Here is a 19,975-nt window from a genome sequence, read left to right on the forward strand (position 1 = left end):
TTCTTATCGATCTTTAGTATATATGGATTTCAGGGATCCTTTCTGTCGCTTGAAGGCTGATCGATGGAGAGGTAGTATGCAAGCCGAGTTGAGCAAAGACTCGTGGGGGGCATATGTTAGCCACTCTAGCAGTGACGGAATCACCAGTGAGGAACGTATAAGAATTGAAACTGTATAATTCAAAAGCGACGGTAAATTCAATCAACGAGATTTAACCTCGATATGATACGACATCTCTTTCGTTATATATGTTTTGCATGTCGGCGTGGAACAGATAGCTCGATAGCGAGCAAGCCCCTTTTCAAAGACATTTTCGCTCGCCATGATGTAATATGAGAGACATTCCCTTTCAATTCCTGTATTTGCGATGCTTCGTGGGCGCTGAAGAAGCGACATGACAGCTATTGTTAGTTCGGCGCCGAAATTAGTGGGGAATCGGAGGGCATCGGCGTCCATCCAGCATTCAAATCGGAGCTCTCGGCGGCGAATGACTCCTGGGCTTTCCCTCAAGCTCCAATTTCATCCCCTTCCCAGCTCTTTTCTTCACGGAACATCCGCAACCACCAAGTGAAGAGATCATGTCGGCAGTCACACAAGGCTCCGAGCCCCTGCATAAGGCATGCGATACGTGCAGAGCCAGGAAAACGCGATGTAGTGAGTCAAGATTCCAGTCGGTCGGAAGAGAAGCCAGTCTCCGCGTCTGACTAATCTCGTTTTCACGCCAGAAATCTCGGGCAGCACTGATGCCTGCGACTTCTGCCTGGTATATCAGGCCTTCATGTCTCGTCTGTCGGAATGCTAATTGTCATAGTCCCAGCACCGTCCCTGCTCCTTTACTCCAGTCAAGCGACCAAGGAAGCGCAAGTATGACACATCAGGTACTAACAGAACTCTAACTTCGGACTGGGACGGAAGCTGATCTGCCACGCCAGTATTCATACCACTGTCCCCGACATACCAACAGTCCGTTCGTGACCTTCCTGGCCCACAGCTAGGCTCTGAAAGTGTGGGCTATCAGCAGCCGGGACTGTATATCGACTCTTTACTTGCAAATCGCCAAGCCTCACGCATACATGGAGGTGCCAGTCATCCAGATCAGGTATTGTTTGGCTCTCCTTGGATGCTAAGCGTGCTCGTAACTTACGATGGCCACGCAGCTGACCACTATCTTTGGCCCGAATCCCAACATCTCCTTCTTCCCTGAGCGACGGGTTCGCGCCATCAGTCAGCGGTTGGGTCACAATCGGCTCGATCAGTTACTAGATGAAATACGCGCAGTGGTTGCAACAAAGGTCAAGAATACCTGTGCAATCCCTCAGTCATATATACAACGACATCTGGGCACAGGAAAGATTGAAGAAGTTCCCAGTCGTGACATTATTGATGGACATATTTCTGGTACCTGCGTCTTGATTGCCCGCTCCTATTCTCTTGCTGACAAGTATAACCCTCTTGCAGCGTACTTTGACACGGTACATCCGATCTATCCATTTCTTTGTCCAAATACTTTCCGTGCGCGAGCAACGTCGCAGGAACTGGTCCAATCACTAGGTACAGATAAAGTTTGGGCAGCACTATTCTATGCAATATTGGCGATCGGGTGCCAAAACAACGAGGGAGGAAGCTATGATACCGGTGTAGGGGAAGCGTGGTCATATTTCGAACGGTCGTTGTCCTGTTTCCAGGATCTCCTCTTTGGTAGAGGCTCATTGACTGCAGTTCAAGTGTGTTTCACCCATTCCCCTCACAATATATAACTAACGCTGTTTCATTACGCTAGGCACTTCTCGCCATGGTATCTAGCCCGTCATCCAACACACTCATTCAAAACTGACATCATTCAGGCTGTATTCTCATCGACAGTCTCCGCGTTCAACTTCGAACCCTTAATGCTGACTGAGGCCGCCGTTATGGCACAAGGTTTGGGGTATCATCGCTCGAATAGTGCACAGGAAGGACCATGCCGTCGCACGTTCTGGGTGCTCTATTACATGGAAAAGACGTCCTGCTTTGCGACTGGTAAAACTTCGGTGAGTTGTGTATGGCCATACTCACCAACGTCTTCTTCTAAATCAGGGTTCAATGGTTTAGGTAGTGGACGACGCCAACATAAGCTGTGCTATCCCGGATATGACAGAGTCCACTTTTCATGACTATGACTGGTTCTTCAACTTCGTCAAATATGCTCGTCTGGTCTCTAAGATCCACCAATCTCTTTTCACAATCAGCTCTGTTAGTCAACCGTTATCTACCTACAATTCTATAGTTGAGAGCCTACGTATAGAATTGGAAGCCTGGCGCGCGAACATTCCGCCGCGGTTCCGGCCAGGCGAAAAATTCAAAACTCGTTCTTTGCAAGAGCCCCTGGCAGTCCAAGTCGCTTTGATTACCCACTTCCTCTACCTCAACGCTCTTCTTACACTGTCGTGGACCGTTCTGCATTACGGAGCCGTCCGTTTGGGGTCTTCACAGCAAGAGATTATGAAGCGAGACCTGATGCGGACTGCTCGAAGTGTCCTCGAACTCACCGTGCACATCGAGGTAGCGCCTTCCACACCAGTCTGGTAAGTTTCTATACTATATTCCCGGCCTTGATAACAACAACTAAGTAACTACCTACGCGGTCTTGCTGTGCATTAGGATACTCGCGGTCCTGCCACTATCGTCACTAATGATCTTATTTGACCTGGTGGTCCACAACGCCAACCACCCAGAAACTGGCCTCAGCCTCGCTCTCCTTGACATCGCCGGTGGACACTTTAGTAGGTTGGAATATGCCAGCAACGGTGCCCTTCCGGGTTCTCTCATTGCCGAGTTTGCCCATCTTGCTCGTCAATACGTTTCGGAGACCCGCAAACCCAAGTCCATATCCAGAGACAACAATGAGAATAGCATTCCATTTGTGTCTCAGGACCGCGCAGAACCCTCTCCGTCCGCGCCAGAACCCAGGACCCTGACTGCGGACCAGACCGAGCTGGCTGTGCCAGCGGTGCTCCCGCAGGAGCCGGAACCTGTCGCCACGAATGCTCCGGGGGTCATGCAACCTTGGAGCCCGGCTCCTCTTGATCGGAGTGAAACGCTTTTTCTACCTTATATCGACGATCCGACTTACTATTTTGGGGACTTGCAGTTGCTTGGCATTGATTTAAAAGATCTGTTCGATAATTCGTATCAGTTACCGGCAGGAAGCGATCATGGGGTGTAGGTCCAACTCAGCGCTAAGTTGTAGCCTCTTCACCTTCTACGACGTTGGCCAATCGCTACGCCGAGGGTGCAACAAAGTCTGGGGCTCCCTTGCAGTCCAACATCAGCGTCGTTTCAATATATACAGACCACCCTAACGTTGACTGGCAAAGAGCTTCTCTAACCACAGAATCACAAGCATAGTCGTTAGAATATTGTGACCCTGTCAAATAATCTACATCTTGGAAGGGCCGAATGCGCGAGTGGCCTGAATTCGCCGGAAACGGAAATGAGGCCATCCAATGACATACATCAGTCACGTGCGGTGTGCCTTGACCAGAAATATTTTTCTACGAGTCTGTCTTTTCAGATCTCTTCCAATATATCACGTACATGTTCGGGGCAGGAGAAAATAGCTCTCCGGGCTTCCTCCAAATGCAGCCTGTACGGTCTTGTACGGTCCCTTCGCTCCTATAGCAACAGAGCAAGAGCTTCATCCTAAGACCAGGCAAATAATGTCTCCGACTTGGGAATTGAGATTTTCATTGTCCGCACGGGATAATATGGCCAGAAAGTGCGCTGGTGTCTGGAAAATCAGCATATCGCTACCCACCATGTTAGGAACCTGCTTTAGTTCATCAAGTCTGTTGAACTGAGACCATGCTACCGCAGCAGCCAGGCTTATCCACTCAAGCACGATAGGCCTTCAAGCATAAGGAAGTGTGACACGGGAATTGCTTTCCTTCGGGCAGTCGTGTCTCATGATGGGCGCATGTGATTTCTCTTGAAAAAGCTGTTCCCACAGCCTGAACCCAAGACTCACCCCAATATGGATGCATGCCAGCAACATCATACTGGACGCATTCCTAGTATCACAGAGGGCACTATTCGGACGACGGTTTGGGGAATGATGTTCCATTCAATTTTGCAAGTTGTCAGCATATAGTCGTGATGGGCCCCGTTTCTGTCGGCGTCATCCGGACGACGTTATTGTTCGAATACTGCTCGGTCGGACAATGGATCAGCAGCCGTGATGAGAGCAACCGTCGGGGACCGGGATATACCTGATACAACCTGAAGGGTAGCTGGCAGTACATCTCCAGAGCGTGAATCCTACGATGCCAGCTGTATCAATGGGAAGGTGGTCCGTAGCTGTGGCACATCCAGGCGGTGTGTGGCTGGATGTGCCTGACTATGAGATACATGCATTCCGGAAGAGCGGAAGTACTCGGTGGTACTTCGAGGATGTTTCTGTGGCATCGCGTGATCCCATAAGAATATGGGGAGTCAATACCATCGGCCTGAAAAAGGGAGGGGGTTATCTCACTCGAGACTATTCAGCTATGGTCACAAGTCCAACCCCGCACATGCTCCCCGGCTTGCCGAGAAGCGCGCGGGTCCTCCTAGAATGGCTAGTGTTGCGGGACTGGACCGTGTTACGCTCCGCAACAACCAATGGCTCGCGTTGCTGCCGGCATGAGATCGAGAGATTGGCCGCCAATCGGCCCTGCTGGGCCCCGCCTGGATATCCCCCGACCTTTTCAAGGTTCCCCTTCTTCATCTGCAAGCCTTGAGGTTGTCCCTCCATCCTCCGCCACAGTGGTACGATCGTGCAACTTCGTCCCCTGTACCGTCACCATGGATGTCAAATCGTTCCAACAAGCACGTGGGACGCCGCCTCCCGAGGAGCGTCGTCCCCTTCTGGGTCCCGATGATGAGGTCGTACAGTATGAAGTGGACGATGACATAAAGGGTAGGTCCCGACAGCCAGCATCACGATGGGTACCAACCTGGGCCAAGTCAATCTTCATCACCGCCATCCTCCTGATTATGAGTGTCCTGCTGGTCCTGGCCCTTCTCTTTCTGGGCATAGGAATCTCTGGCCTCCCTCATGGCTCCTCCGGGAAGCCGTCGGCTCCACACGCTCCTATCAAAAATGTGGTCGTTCTAGTCCAAGAGAATCTCTCATTTGACACCTACGCGGGAGGCCTGACCTACAACTCTACAATTGACGGCCTCGTGAACAGAAAATATTGCAACCCTTCTGACATAGAAGACCATAAATCGTACCAAGTCTGTGCCAAACCCACCGCCAAGAATGTTGCCCCCGATGATCCCGACCATTCCATCGCAGGGGGTTCCATGCAGGTCTATAGCACCTACCATCCCGATAATATGAGTGCTGCTTCTATGCAAGGATTCGTGACCGAACAGGTCCGCTCGTACGGCATCGACCGCGATCTCTCCCGCGCTGCCGAAGTCATCAACTACTACACCCCAGACCATGTCCCTGTCCTCAATGCTATGGCTGAGAATTTCGTGCTCTTTGATGCCTGGTTTGCTGCAGTTCCAGGTCCGACCAACCCCAACCGCGCCTACTTGACGTCTGGAACTAGCTATGGCCATGGACTGAACGACATCGGCTTCTTGACCTCGGCTCTGCCTCAGGTGTCTATTTTTGAGCAGCTGTCGAACGCTAACATCAGCTGGATCAATTACTCTAATACCACTGGATTCCTCCCGGATGCCCTCTTCTACAAGTGGACTCTGAGGACCGGCAAGTCTGAGACACATATTAAGCCCATCGACGAGTTCTACCGCGACGCCAAGGCAGGCACCCTTCCCCAATTCACCTGGATCAATCCCGAATGCTGCAAGTACATGTCATTCCATCCTCCGTCACCCGTCAACATGGGTGAAGGGTTTATCAAGAGTATTTACGAGGCACTTCGGTCCTCGCCGCAGTGGAACGAGACCCTCTTCATCTTGACCTTCGATGAGCACGGCGGTTTTGCAGACCACGTTCCCCCTCCCGAGAACGTGCCCCCAGGTGACCATCGCACTCATAAAGAGTGGGCTCTGGACGGAAGCAAGATTGAGTTCAAGTTCGACCGGCTGGGAATCCGCGTCCCTACGCTGCTGATGTCTCCCTGGGTTGGCAAGGGTGTCGTACAAAACCGTCCCACAAATCAGCCAAACGATTTCACCCATACTTCGATCTTGAAGTATCTTTCAGAACTGTGGGACTTGCCCGTGTTAACGCCAAGAGTCACCTGGTCGCCAAGTTTCGGAAGCTTGATCACCACTACCTATCGGGATGATACCCCCGATAAACTTCCTGAGCCTGCTGACTTTTAGACGGCATACGAGGGATGAGTTAGTATGAATGTAATGACTAGAATGGACTATTTTGCATTGTTTTTTGAATATGATATTGGCTGAGGACTGGATTTGGCTCAGGGTCAGTATGAAATACTCGATGAGTTATCTTATCATCATTCATAGTTATAAAGAATGGCAAACTATCACAATTAAATAAACAAATTGGTATCTCTAAAGTAAATATTCCCTTCTCCACTCAATTAAGATAGACTCAACACTCTTCACCTGCGCTGCAGCAATCACCTGACCGCTTTAGAAACCGAGGAACTTCTTCCGCTTCGACTTGACCGACTGCGACCTCGATCTCTGCGTGATCGCCGAGTTTCTCGTGTTGACCCGATCGATATCGTACGGATTCGCCTCATACTTCCGGCCTTCACGGTCATCACTGGACACCGATGCCGTAGCCACCGACTCGGCGCGCTCAAGGTCCAACTCTCGATCGACTCGGGTCTCATCCACGCCATCGGCAACGGCTTCAGCCTCTTCCTCCACAACCTCCTGGCTCTTCTCCGGGTTCAAAGACTTCTCAGCGAGTTTCTTCATGAATGCGTCCGCTTCCCCAGCATACTTGCACTTGCGTCGAATAGCGGCACCATACTTATAGAAGATGAACGGGAAAGGCAAGCAGGCGACCGATAAGAAAGCCGGGATGGAAGATGCCCAATGAATACCTAGGTTCTGGTACATGTATGTTGTGAAGAGAGGGAATCCCGCACCGAAGCAGCTTCGAATGATGGAATTGGCGGCCAAAACCGAGGCAGCATAGATCGTGTACGCATCAATCAGGTATGACATGATGTTCAAGAAAACAAGGACCATACCGAATCCGAACGGAGCAGACGCAATGATACTGACGATCCAGTGGACGTTGAGACCGTTCGTCCAGGCGAACCAGAACAGACCAATCGGGATGGTGATACTCCCAATCATAGAGGGAGGGAGGCGGGCCTCAGGCGGTGCGAACCCACGGTGTTTCTCGTGCACCCTCTTATACCGCTTGTTGTCCCACATATTGTATCCCACAGCTGACATCATTCCAACCATGACTCCCAAGAAGGGCAGACTGCCTACTCCTTCGTTCCAGCCGCGCAGTTGTTGGTAAACGATCGGGAATGCGTCGAAGAGCATGTACAGCGTGCCGTAGACGATGGCCATGTAGAGCGAGAGAAGGAAGACAATGGGCTCGGCGAAAAGGAGGATCCATGGGCGCAGGAGTGCCGCTCCGAAGGCGCTGGTCACGGAGACACGGCCACGCTCCACGTCGAGTTTGCTGATATATGTCTTGCCGGTGAGCTTGCTGAGACGGTCGGCGCGCTTGCGGAGGAGGACTGGGGCGTATGTTTCGGGAACAAGGAGAAACTGAACGATCCAGATAAAGCCAGTAAAGGCTGCTAAGAAGCCTTCCACCCATTGCCAACCTGCGCTTTGGCCCAGGAAACCCCCGATGACGGGGCCAAGGGTCGGTCCGAGGAAGGGACTACCCGCGAAGACACTCATGGCCAATCCTCGCTGTTCAGCGGGGAAGACGTCAGCAATTAGCCCACCGGCGTTGGTTAAAGGACTGGATCCGAATGAGCCAGCAAAGAACCGTAGAATGATGATTGTCCATGGGTTTTTCGAGCCTGTTGCACCAGCACTGAATACAGCCAGGCCCATGTAGGAGACGAAGAAAACGAGTTGGCGTCCAATGAGTTCACTCAGCGGTGCCCAGACGAGGGGTCCAATAGCAAATCCAAGCACGAACAGTGAAACACCCAGGGTGGCTACCTCCGTGCCGATGTTAAAGTGCTCAATCACTTGGTCGATACTGCCCGCATAGGCCGACGAGGCCATGGAAACGCCAAAGGTCGCGAACGCGGCAATGATGGTGTAGACCCATTTCATATTCTTGTTAAAATGCATGGGGTTACGCGGGTCATTGGGAATCCATTCTACGATGAATGGATCGGATTCGGTCCCTGAGCCGGCATAGGGATAGTCGATGATCTCCTGAGTGACGACACTCTGGTCGACAATCAGACGCCAGTGAGGGATCTTAGCCATGATGTGGATGAGATCCTCGTGAAAGATCTGAGTGGAGGTTGAAGCATAATGAAGTGAGACAAATCACGGCAGGTGGAGTGGCGTGGTTATAAGAGTGATTGGCTTGCTGGGGGCTGTAATGGCGTGTTTTGAGGAATTTTCTTAGGGCCTGGTACCCGACGGCGCTATGACACGATCACACTATGCAGGGCTACCCTGATTCATCTACTGCAGGCATCCAAGGGACAGGCCGGGTGAAGAATGATTCGACTTGAGCTCATGGGCAAATCCCAATGCTTGTCTAGGATCCACTGATACGGCATGGCTCCACTCGGTGGAGGCTTCGGCTGTGAGTTCGGCAACCCGATCACTGGCCGGACCGAGGCTGCGTGCGGCTCTTGTATTGTCAGTTGGTGTGTATCGGTCAGAGTATAGTTTCAGTTTACTTCTGGAACTTCTCGAGATTCTCGGTCGTTTTGCAGGCTAATTGAGAGGAGTTTGATCCCCAGCTGAAGATAAAGCCTGGTAACCGAGCCCACGCTAGGCATTCCCACCCTCGCTTGCAGATCCCTATGCCAGTTTGAGTTGTGCTCCCGCTTGTCTGCATAACATCTGCACTAAGCAAACCCCGAAAGACGATACAGCACCATCACGAGCACAAGCACAAAATGGGGCCGGGTGTACCTGGCGAACCATTGGTGGTCTGAGATAAGCTTTGTGGTCATCGCCGCGCCCTTTGACGTCTGACAGCGCCATCTGGTTGGGCATTCGGCTCGGTCGGAATCCTCGACATCTTTTATGTTATTCATCTACAGCATAAATCTTCTGTGAACACTATCCCCTCCTCATGCTGGCTTGTCTGGAAGATAATTCCGCCCGCTGGTGGAGTCTGTATCAAAGCATCGGCAGATGCCTTGGTTCCCATCTAGCGGTCTGCTGCGATAATCAGAGCAACTCTGATACGTGGCGCGACATCTGAAATGCCTCATGAATTGCAATACACTTCGCCTCCATTGACACTATCTACAGTTTGGACTTGACTCTCCCTGTCCCCAAACCCCATAATGCCATCATACTTATCATTTGTGCCACCTGACAGTCCTTGATCAGCACGACCACGCTTAGCGAATAGACCCTTAACCCACCCAATGCCACTTCATCCCCAACCGTTGGAAGTACGTAAATAGCGCACCTCGAGGCACATAGCCAGCATATGCTGCTTGCCATCTCGCTGCGAAAGACCCAGCAATTGGACCCAACTCCCCGAATCCCAAGACTTCGAGCACCCACGGTGCTAATGCCGCCAGCACCCCCAAAGCAAGAAGGATCGTAAAAACTGGGTGCTCTTTGGCAAAATCCACTGCAGCTTCTTTGGCTTTGTTCAGAGCATCGGCAGCAGGGCCGGCCATTTCCGCTCCGGCTTTGATAGCGTCGTTGAGGCCATGGAGGATAGCTTGGGCGATGGAATCGCTCCACCCGTTGGCATCGACCTGTTCTTTCACTCCTTTCTGAATGGCCTCTCGGGTTTCACCGGTCAGGAGAATATTGACAATGTCTGATGCAACGGCGGAAGTGCGCGCATCGGTCTGGTAGACGTCGGGTGATGGTCCCCAGAGGCATTCCAGGATCGACTTGATGATGGACATTGTCCGTGCAGAAGTAAATGATGGTGAGGAGCTATTGGTCACTGTTGGTGGATTATGAATCTTATGGAAGTAATGGTGGATGTGCGACCTGTAGAGGTGGATGAATTGGCTTGGGGGAAAGCCAGAAGTTCGGAACGATGATGAAATGATGATGTCCATTCACTGCTTTATATTATGGGCAGCGAGCACTTGGCGCAGGCAAGGCACACTCCGTGGACGCCCATGGAACGGATAACATTGAGCACGTCCAATGATACCATTGTTGCCCACAGCCTTGCAGCTCAGCTTTCAGTTTCCCATGCATACGACATCTGTCTTCGAGGTTGGTTGGCCGCCCTGGTATCGCCGATGTCGCTAGGCGCCGCACTATTCTCTGCCAGGCATTCATTCCACGCCAACGATTTGGCGCTGAACGATAGCGCCATCCACTAAAACTCGAGCAGCTAATAATAGCTTGGTCCAGCCACAGGCATGCGCCTCCGGACCAACATGACCTCTTTTTTGGCCTCCAATTTGCTCCCGTCTGGTGGAAATGCACATCCGAATAGCAGCAGACCAGGTGCTCGTGGCCTCAGGACCTGCCGTCCACGTGAGGCACCTTTCTTGCCCGTCACTGCAGCGTGTTCGCTCTGGCTTTCTCAGACCCATTGTTTGTTCTCATTGCATCCATATGTAAGTCCGCACGGAGAACGGTACAGCCAAATTCCCCGGGCCTGATCGTCAACACTAACAACGTTAGGGCGCTAATGGTTGTAGAGCGTCCTGAAACTTGCTACAAATAGGAACCAGTCCGTTTAAGGATATACTAAGCAGTCAAACAGCATATTCTGCTTACGAAAAAGGGACCAGAATAGAGGGCCCGTGCTTATCGGTCAGTGATGATGATGGAGACACAATGGCCACCAGTCCAATGCCGTCATCATGGGTTCCTCTACCATGATGAGAGCTGCGGAGAACGAATATCAAGAAATCTTCAGATATGCGCGGATCGACAGCTGTTGCGTGGAACATACAACCCCCTCACGAGCCTGACGCTGCCTGTTGCGCGTATTTTGTGGGCTCGTTATCCTATAGCCAATTGCGTGCTCGTTACGGTGCTACATTCCAGAATGTGGGAAGTGATATCATGCCACCCTGGACCAAGAGTCGCTAGCCTTATGAGCAGAAACCAGTCCAGAGGCCCCTTTCACGAAGTCTGTATGCCGACTACCCGTCAACATGCCCATATGAAGAAGATCTTCCAACGCCTCCGAGCTTCTTGACACAGCCAGTAGACGATAAGCCTCTGGACGATCCGTGTCCATTTTGTGATGAAGATGATGCGTGACACGTAACGCAAAGATGCTTCCGCACCATACAACCCCAGTGTGTACTACGTGCTCGGGTCATTTCCTAGCTCTTAACAACGGCTAGGCGCATTAGCAGGCACGCTCCGTTGCTTGGTCGTCTTTGAGTCTTATTTCCCATTCATCGCACTGGCCCACACACATCTTCTTTAGTCCAAATAAGGGGCAAACGAGTGGGGAGGTGATCCGCGTGTTCTACTGATCATCTCCACAATCACAACACGAGGTATGCATCCCTTGATTGATCCACAACCACCTGGTCTTTAAAACCAACCGATGGACTGAGACATCCATCGTGAACGGTTGATATTCTCACAATGGGTGAATTCGGCATTGAAGAGCTTTCTGATCTTAACGTCCTTGCTGCCGAGCATGGGCTGGAATTGACCCCAGACGGGTGTCACTTGCGCTGGGCTCGAACAAATCCCAAACATCCGCGGAACTGGCACCCAGTGCGCAAGTCCTACGATATCGTTGTGATCTCGCTTTTGGAATTCTTCACGTGAGGTTGTCTTGGGACTTCTCCGATATGTTGCTGACATCAACTGTCCAGGACATGTCTCAGTACCTCAGGAGTGAGTAGTGCTTTCCGCACAACATGCGCAGTGTCTCACATTTGACAGGCCACGACGGCTACGGCCGCACAGGTTGAGTTCGGGACGTCCAAGACATTGACATTGTTTCTATATGTCTCAACGTGCGCTGCCAACACCTTTCTATCGCGGAGAAATAGACACTAATTTGTATAGTTATCTCTTAGGACAAGGTCTCGGGGGGATTGTGTTTCCCCCTTACTCGGAATCCTTCGGTCGAAAGAAGCTCTATATTTTTAGCGCGTCCTTATACAGCGTGTTCTGCCTCATTATCGCGGCGGTCCCATCAATTCCGTCCCTCGTCGTCGGCCGTTTCATTACCGGCTTCCTGTCCGCCATCCCTACCGTTGTGATCACCGGGAGTATCGAAGACATGTTCAACACGCATGATAGGATCTTCGTCATGTTAGTCTACGTGTCCATGGCTTGTATGGGTGTTAGCGCCGGACCCATTATAAGCTCGTATATCTCTGTTCGCTTTGGATGGTGGGACTTCTAAGCCTCTTGCCCTGCGAGTGCTAATAACTGTATAGGAGATGGGTGTTTTATGTCGGCGCTATTGTCTCCGCCTTTCTCGCAGCGCTGCTTTTATGCATCAAAGAATCTCGACCATCCCTCATCCTTATGCGGGAAGTTCAAACTCTGCGTAAGCTGACCGGGAACGATACATTCAAGGCACAAAACCCAGATTACATGCCGGACCTGCGCACCTTCCTTCACCTCGGCCTCTTGCGGCCTCTCCGTCTCTTCCTAACCGAGCCTATCGTCTTCATTGTGACAATGATCTTCGGAGTATGCGTAGCCTTAGTCTACCTCTTCACGGAAGCCCTTCCTCCGGTTTACGAGCAATTCGGCTTCAGCACCGAAGAAGCCTCCCTGCCGTTCCTCGCCCTCGGTCTCGGGGTCATCCCTAACGCTTTGACTCGCATCGTGGACTACCGCATAATCCGACGACGCCAGAAGAAATGCGGTGTCCTCAAGCCAGAACACAAGCTGACGGGGATCTACATCGGAGCACCTGTACTTGCGATCGCGCTGTGGTGGTTCGCCTGGACAATTCCTCCCCAGGTGACCAACGTCAACTGGTTTGTTTCCGTGGTGGCGCTTTTCTTCATCGGATATGCATTGAATGAGCTAGAGATTGTGGTGACGGCATATATGGCAGACAGCTATCTGAGCTACGCTGCGAGCGGGTTTGCTGCCCTCTCCATCATCCGATCCCTGCTGTCGGCTGCATTTCCACTGTTCGGGAGTAAGATGTTCGACGCACTGGGTGCCAACGTGGCTGTTTCTATTCTAGCCGTGCTAGCAACGATATTCTGTATCGTGCCGCCACTCCTCAGTCGTTACGGAGAGCAGATGCGAATGAGGAGTGCGTTTGCTAAGTATAGTCTGCAAGTGTATGCGGAAAACGGGGTAGATCAGGACTTTCAGTAATTGTCTGCAGATGCATGGCACTTTATGTGAGTGTCCGCATGCAGTTCACTGCTTATGGTGACAGAAGAATTGGCAAGAAGAGGCGGGAATATATATCCTTCTACTATTAATTGACACGGAAAGACTCATGATTACGACCACTTATGGGAATATTATGCTTTGGGAGGCAGGGACACGCACAGTTAAGAGTATATTTGTATCATGAAGCTGCTTTCAATGAAATAACTTGTTAATTATGATCATGCTTAGCTGCTACCACCACCTTCCAATACAGTCCCCAAAATGATCACAATAATAACCGTTCACGCTGATCTGCCCACACCTATGATAGAATAGACCTTATCTCATCTGGTCCACGAAACTCAATGATCAGTAGGACAGAAGTGATGTACACAATCAATGTTACATTTCCTACCATGATCCACCATGACCAAAAGCTGTCACAGGTTAAGCCCCATTCACCGGATTGAGCTGAATTAGTACACTGCATTCTAGATCTATTCAATTGAAATAAGTCCTCACTAGCAGTACGACTTTGATAGCATTACTACTATTGAGTGACAGACTCCTCTGGGACTTCTGTAAATGGGGGGATGGATTGGCTATGAGTGATCCTATCGAATATGATTGTGAGAACTACTACAACTATGCAGGAACTACCGTAGGATTAACCAAGTGAGTACTAATTGTTGAGAGGTGGTCTGCCGGATTCATTAGTAGTATGAAGAGGGATATTTATAGTAGGCTAGTTTTCGTTTGTCTTTTCTTTCTCTTTGTTTTTGCGGTTTAGTATTATTTACAGCTAGCTGAGACTGATTGGCAAGTTTTTAATTAGTATATGTAGTTGATATCGGTTTCAAGGAGGGAGGTGGGGTAAGATTTGCTCTTGACTAGTTTAGTAATGGTATTGAGTGTGCATAGATTAGTATATATAAGTAGCGACCTTCGTGTTAGTTATGGCTCCATGTGGTAACCGGAGCTAGGATCCTTCTGTTTAGTACCGAGGAAATTACTGGAAGGGAATATTTCCATGTTAATGTAGATTGTATAATTTCTAATTACACTAAACGTAGATTGCATCTAAACATGGCCTGGTAGCTGTTATCAGCCACCACATAACTATATAAGTAACTATATTACAAAAATGCACGCCAAACTCCGCTATATGCGACAAAACCAACTCTCCAATTCGTCTACTATAAATTCATCATCTCTTCTATCCATATCTATCCCATGATGCTATCCCAGATCCTGCGCACCCATCCCTCCTTGGGATTGCTCGATTCCCAGGTAGTGTACGGCGGACGTCCGGTGTCCAGATCCGCCTCGATGGGGCGCACAAAGCGCGTGCGGTACCAGGCCTTGTGGCCGACGTACAGAATCACAAACAAAACGGGGCAGATGTAGGCTACCCAAAAGTCCGACACATTGAAGGTCGGGATCCAAGCGGTGAAACCCTGAGTAAAGATGATCAGGATGTTGAAGAACAGACCGTACCAGGCCAACCAGGGCTGCCAGATGGCCTTGTAGGGAAGGGTGTCACGGGAGAGACCGCGCGCTTTCATTGCCTTCATGAAGGCAATGTGACTGGCGTTGATGGAAGTCCAGCAAATGAATCCAGCCACACTGGAGATGTTGACCAGCCAGTTGAAGACGGTAGTACCCGATTCCGAGACGTTCATGAATCCCAGCAGTCCGAAGAGAGCGGTGAAAGCCACACTGACGTAGGGGACACCACGGCGAGTGACCCATCCGAAGACTGAGGGCGCGAAACCCTCCTGAGCCAGGCCAAGCAGGACACGACTGCCACTGTAGACGTTGGAGTTGGCGGCGGACAAGACGACAGTGAGAAGAACAGCATTGATCAAGCTAGGAAGAACCTTGACACCGGCCAAGTTGGCCGCAATGACCATGGGGGAGGCGGAGGCGTTCTCAGCTCCGCTGGCCAGGTCGGGGTTGGTGTAGGGAACCAACAAGCCGATGAAGAAGATAGTCAGGACAAAGAAGACCAGGATACGGATGAAAGTCTTGCGAATAGCCGAAGGGACAGTCTTCTGGGGGTTCTCGGTCTCACCAGCGGCGACACCGACCAGCTCGGTACCCTGGTAGGAGAAACCAGCTTGGATGAGCACAGCCCAGAAGCCGACGAACTTGCCAACGGACTCATTGGAGGTGATCAGGTAGGGAGCAAAAGCACCCGGGTCATGCCAGTACTTGAAGCCAATGTATCCCTGCTTGCCTACACCAGCATCAATGCAGATGGCGAAGATCATGAAGCCCAGAACGGTCAAAACCTTCGTGATAGAGAACCAGAACTCCAGCTCGCCGTAGAAGCCGACGGGAAGGAAGTTGACGGCAGAGATGACGACCCAGAAGACACCGATGAAGATAGCAATGGACAGCTGATCGTTCCAGTACTGGATGATCATACCGGACGCGGTCAATTCGACGGCGTAGGTGGAGGCCCAGTTGAACCAGTAGATCCAGCCCATGGCGAAACCCAAACTCGGGTCGACGAGACGCGCGGCATAGGAGGTGAAGGCACCGGGAATGGGGATGTAGGTAGCCATCTCACCCAACGAACACATGACCGAGTAGACGATAGAACCAACGAAGGCGTATGCGATGAGGGAACCCGCCGGGCCAGCTTCCGCAAGGGCCGTTCCACTGCTGATGAAGAGACCTGTACCAATGGTGCCACCTTCGGGGGGTTAGTGACGAGTTCATAGCAGTATCAAATGTCCGATTGAAGCGTCTTTCACTCACCGATGGCGATCATCTGCAGGTGACGGTTCTTCAGGTTGCGCTTCAGCTTAGTTTCTTCCTCCTCATTGTCGCTTTCGACATCCTTGGTGAGGCCATTGCGCCGGCGCTCGCGCAAGCCGGAGGGAGTGAGGGAGCGATCGGAGGGGGATTGGGAGCCATTCTCCTCGGTGACGGCACTGTCAATTGGCAGCTTCCCTTGGGAAGCGACCTTGTTGTCCTCCATAACCGACAGGTGTTCAGCTGAGGTGGGGAAAGGTGTGGGAGGAGATCAAGAAGGCGAGAAGACGAGAGCGTGAGGCAGCGGAGAAGACAGCCTCGGCGCACGACAGCTGGGAAGGAGTCGATGTGTCAGTCAACGTCAATGATGACCGGATTGAGGGATTGAGTTCTGGGGAAGAGGAAAAACAGAAACAGAGACAGACATGACAAACCTTTTCCATGTGGCCATCTTGGGGGGAACGGCAAGATTTTCTCGTCTGGTTGTCTGGACCGAGTTTTTCCCAGATCGGGGCAGTTCGTTCCATAACGTCAGTTGCCGCTGGCGAAAATTCTCCACTGCTTTGCCATGGCGTTACCTAATCACGGGCCAATCACGGGGTGATCACGGGTTGCAAGCGGCCAGTAAGTGGATTCTAGTGGCCTTCTAGCCGGCGGGGTTACACCTTGAGTGGACTCAGCCCGGTTAGCGACGGACAGGAAGATATACAAAGTATCTAGTACTTCATTGACACTAGACATTAGACATACCACATATTACAATAAACACGTCCACTTCCTGGAGAATATATCCAGACAGTTGCAATTGGAAAATCAAAGAAGGACAGAAAATGAGGGGCAAAATGCGGACGGAAATACGAAGGCGGAGAAAACTGAAGAGAAGAGAAAAATCAGCTCCGGCACTAGACTGTTTCAGGCAGGGCAACCGCCTTCCCGTCTGGGACGAAATTGCATTTGCGCGTGCCACATCACGTGTTGAGATAACTGACTCGAGTCTGCATTTCTCCCTTCATCCTCGATCCTTGACTCCGTACGGGTCATGTTTCACCTCATAAACAGTCGTCACTTGAATGCCATCGATGCCTCGCCCGGTCTCGTCTCCCACTCGGTCTGTCCCTCCCCGAACATCACTGACGAACTGAGATTGGCTGTCTTCCAAGATAGACTCGGGCCCGGCTGGTCTCCGGTTCGCTGTTCCCGTCCCCGCTAACGGTCCCAATTTGTACCGGCCGGTTCCACTGGCCCCAGTCGATACTTCTCGCGACGAGGATGACCTCCGAAGTAGTGGCCAGATACACGGAATATTGACAGTGATGATGGCAATGACCTATCGTGTGGTCAGAACAGTCATATGAGAGGCTTGGAGGGAACGTACCGTCTCGCGTGTTGCCCAGAGGTTGCTGGTATTAACAGATTCAATGTGCCATAGCGAAAGGACGCAACGGAACACTGCGGCAACCATCACGAATACGCCCCCGAAAAGCAGCAGCCCGATCACCAGTTTCCTTGAAAATGTGAGTGACCTGAACGCTCACAACTGTGTCTGATGTGGACATACCGGCGCCAAGGGAGTTGCACTTGGATCAGTAACGGCAGAGGGATCGAGAGCACCACGACGTCCGTCCTAGATGACGACACCATCCTTCGTTAGCAGCCGTCGAGTCGCGGCGTGTATTGCGACTCACAAGATATTAGTCACCAGAATGGCAATGTAGTTCGCCGAGCCTTGCGTACACGCCTCTAAGGCCCGTTAGCCGAACCCAGGATCATCTCTGCTCTGTCAACTTACTGCCTGGATTCGGGTAGATCTGCCACATTTTGCTGACGGGGTTACAGTGCAGCAGGATAGTTAGGATAGCGGCAACGTAGGTACACAAACACAAACCTGCCGCGACCTTGACGAACCTTTGCTGAACAAGGCCAATCCTACCTAGAGTCAGTGCGATATCATCAATCAATAGGTGGATAAGGCCACATACGTCAAACGGTTATAGAAAAACAACATGCAAGCCTTCAATACCCAGATCAGGGTCACGTAGACCACCCAGCTGACGAGAAGGCATTTCGCTCCAAACTCTCGCTCACGTATTTCCCACTCCTCCATCGATGCTCTCTGCTCGTCACTGAGCCTAGCATTAGCGCCGAAGCGGACTATAGGGTTATAACCTGTCAGCCAGAGTCCATTCTCCGGGGAAGATGAGCTTACACACAAACTTGAACATGAAGACTTCCGTCTAGATAGAACCCTCATGTCAGCCTTCACCTGGTTGCCATTACCAGCGAACATTGCACTTACTACCCAGAGAACAAGCACCACAATACCGAGGTAATCATCTCCTTGCCATTTTCTGAAGCCTACTGCTCTGGTTCGAGCGTAGAGTCGGAGCAGGATGACAAACATGCCAATGGCCATCTCCACCCATTCTTCGATTTCGAAGGGGAGTCTGCTCTCCTTGGTGGAGCAGCCAGGTTCGATGTGGATCATGGCGTCAAGGCAATGAAACCACTTTTGTACACAATCGCAAAGTAGTCTAGCATACACCAGATGGCAGAATCGCTTTGGGTGATAGTATCAGCGAACTGCGCGATGGGAGTCAATCATTGTGTTGACACACTGCTCCTGTTAAATGTTGCGACTTCACATATTGAGCTAGCTGGTGAAGAGCCAAGGCATCCATAATAAAATAATGCCCCAGCTTCACTATCAATTACCTATTCTGGTCAAGGCAAATCCTTTGAGTCCCGGAATACATCTAGTCTTTCACATGTCACTTCAGTGCACTGCAATGTGGAGCAATCCGTAGACAATCTAGAAATGAGCAGCAAGCCACATCCTTCAACATATCCTTAAGGCTTCTTTCCAAGCAACATGCATGGAGCAGCCCACAAGTGTAACCCGCTGTAGCTTATTCCAACATGAATGGTCAATCTACTTTAAAGTGAAGTGCGCATGTAGTACACAGCGGTGAGCCGACAAGAACCAAACCTGATTGAGAATTTTGAGCCCAGACATTGAATGCCACATTCCATCACTATGCAGCTCCAAGTTCTAATTCAAGCAAGGCTATGTCTGGTAGACGTACCCTTGCGCCATTGGCTGCGGGCTGGTGAAACATGCATCGGAACTAAAGTTCGGTTCCCCGCAAGATTCAGTTCGCTTAGATGTTGGCTTTGCTACCCGGCCAACCGATCAGCCGGACCAGGGATCGTCTCGAGTCCTCGATTGTTCTAAAATTGAGTCTGGCCGCGATTTCATCTATAATGGGTCATGTATTTCACCTACTGTTATAGTATCAAGCAGTCTGAAATATACATTGACTGTCTCCGTCAGACAATGCATTCTTCGGTAACTGGATATAGCCAATGTCATTACATATAACGCCTATTCATTACCGTCAGGCCAAATGCACTGCAAGTGACTGAATGTAATGATTCCTGCATCCAATGCATCCCCAAATCCAAATCAACTCGCCACTGCTGATCGGCAGGGCCCCAAATTGATCTTAAAATAGCTCCATTTCCCCCCTCTCCCCTCTACAATAGATGCACCTGCATATAAATATCCTTCACCCTACCACCCCCTCATTATTCATATTCCTACTACTTACCTAAAATTCGACTTATTGTTCTACATAATCCATTCTCAATTAAATCACAACCAAAATGAGACTCCTCTCCCTCGCCACCGCTCTCTCCTCCCTTATCGCCACCGTCTCCGCCTCCATACCATCTACATATACCCTGGTCGCCGACGGAGGCTGGACCCTCGTTACTGAGGAAGTATGTATCCCACCACTACATTAATTCGTCTTTATTTATA

At 50.9% G+C, this 19,975-nt stretch overlaps 10 protein-coding genes across 10 annotated transcripts; 5 read left to right on the forward strand and 5 right to left on the reverse strand.

Moving 5' to 3' along the window:
* Positions 1-22: 22 nt before the first annotated feature.
* An13g03580 (hypothetical protein) lies at positions 23-1,127 on the forward strand (the record flags this gene model as incomplete). The annotated part of the gene is made up of 5 exons (XM_059743965.1): positions 23-146; positions 275-327; positions 442-651; positions 726-878; positions 996-1,127. 5 exons carry the CDS (start codon positions 23-25, stop codon positions 1,125-1,127), a joined length of 672 nt encoding a protein of 223 aa, XP_059602184.1.
* Positions 1,128-1,145: 18 nt separating this feature from the next.
* Positions 1,146-3,205, forward strand: An13g03590 (uncharacterized protein; the record flags this gene model as incomplete). The annotated part of the gene is made up of 4 exons (XM_059743966.1): positions 1,146-1,724; positions 1,845-2,030; positions 2,092-2,564; positions 2,767-3,205. The coding sequence occupies 4 exons, from the start codon at positions 1,146-1,148 to the stop codon at positions 3,203-3,205; spliced, it is 1,677 nt and encodes a 558-aa protein (XP_059602185.1).
* Positions 3,206-4,638: 1,433 nt separating this feature from the next.
* An13g03600 (uncharacterized protein) lies at positions 4,639-6,321 on the forward strand (the record flags this gene model as incomplete). Its single annotated transcript, XM_001396458.3, has 1 exon — positions 4,639-6,321. The coding sequence occupies one exon, from the start codon at positions 4,639-4,641 to the stop codon at positions 6,319-6,321; it is 1,683 nt and encodes a 560-aa protein (XP_001396495.3).
* A 276-nt stretch (positions 6,322-6,597) lies between these two features.
* An13g03610 (uncharacterized protein) lies at positions 6,598-8,391 on the reverse strand (the record flags this gene model as incomplete). Its single annotated transcript, XM_001396459.1, has 1 exon — positions 6,598-8,391. The coding sequence occupies one exon, from the start codon at positions 8,389-8,391 to the stop codon at positions 6,598-6,600; it is 1,794 nt and encodes a 597-aa protein (XP_001396496.1).
* A 204-nt stretch (positions 8,392-8,595) lies between these two features.
* An13g03620 (hypothetical protein) lies at positions 8,596-10,016 on the reverse strand (the record flags this gene model as incomplete). Its single annotated transcript, XM_001396460.3, has 3 exons — positions 8,596-8,853; positions 8,998-9,155; positions 9,563-10,016. 3 exons carry the CDS (start codon positions 10,014-10,016, stop codon positions 8,596-8,598), a joined length of 870 nt encoding a protein of 289 aa, XP_001396497.3.
* Positions 10,017-10,188: 172 nt separating this feature from the next.
* An13g03630 (hypothetical protein) lies at positions 10,189-11,320 on the reverse strand (the record flags this gene model as incomplete). Its single annotated transcript, XM_059743967.1, has 6 exons — positions 10,189-10,424; positions 10,511-10,594; positions 10,701-10,788; positions 10,863-10,962; positions 11,041-11,084; positions 11,186-11,320. 6 exons carry the CDS (start codon positions 11,318-11,320, stop codon positions 10,189-10,191), a joined length of 687 nt encoding a protein of 228 aa, XP_059602186.1.
* Positions 11,321-11,679: 359 nt separating this feature from the next.
* On the forward strand, positions 11,680-13,392 carry An13g03640 (uncharacterized protein; the record flags this gene model as incomplete). Its single annotated transcript, XM_059743969.1, has 5 exons — positions 11,680-11,864; positions 11,916-11,937; positions 12,010-12,059; positions 12,112-12,441; positions 12,489-13,392. The coding sequence occupies 5 exons, from the start codon at positions 11,680-11,682 to the stop codon at positions 13,390-13,392; spliced, it is 1,491 nt and encodes a 496-aa protein (XP_059602187.1).
* Positions 13,393-14,618: 1,226 nt separating this feature from the next.
* An13g03650 (uncharacterized protein) lies at positions 14,619-16,381 on the reverse strand (the record flags this gene model as incomplete). Its single annotated transcript, XM_001396463.3, has 2 exons — positions 14,619-16,093; positions 16,159-16,381. 2 exons carry the CDS (start codon positions 16,379-16,381, stop codon positions 14,619-14,621), a joined length of 1,698 nt encoding a protein of 565 aa, XP_001396500.1.
* A 13-nt stretch (positions 16,382-16,394) lies between these two features.
* On the reverse strand, positions 16,395-18,640 carry An13g03660 (uncharacterized protein; the record flags this gene model as incomplete). Its single annotated transcript, XM_059743970.1, has 8 exons — positions 16,395-16,696; positions 16,906-17,057; positions 17,190-17,482; positions 17,714-17,779; positions 17,945-17,976; positions 18,041-18,081; positions 18,135-18,418; positions 18,452-18,640. The coding sequence occupies 8 exons, from the start codon at positions 18,638-18,640 to the stop codon at positions 16,395-16,397; spliced, it is 1,359 nt and encodes a 452-aa protein (XP_059602188.1).
* A 1,178-nt stretch (positions 18,641-19,818) lies between these two features.
* On the forward strand, positions 19,819-19,935 carry An13g03670 (uncharacterized protein; the record flags this gene model as incomplete). Its single annotated transcript, XM_059743971.1, has 1 exon — positions 19,819-19,935. A coding segment is annotated over one exon (117 nt), but the record flags the coding sequence as incomplete, so codon positions are not given.
* Positions 19,936-19,975: the final 40 nt, after the last annotated feature.

The sequence above is a fragment of the Aspergillus niger genome (genome assembly GCF_000002855.4).
Source record: "Aspergillus niger supercontig An13".
Lineage (NCBI taxonomy): Eukaryota > Fungi > Ascomycota > Eurotiomycetes > Eurotiales > Aspergillaceae > Aspergillus > Aspergillus niger.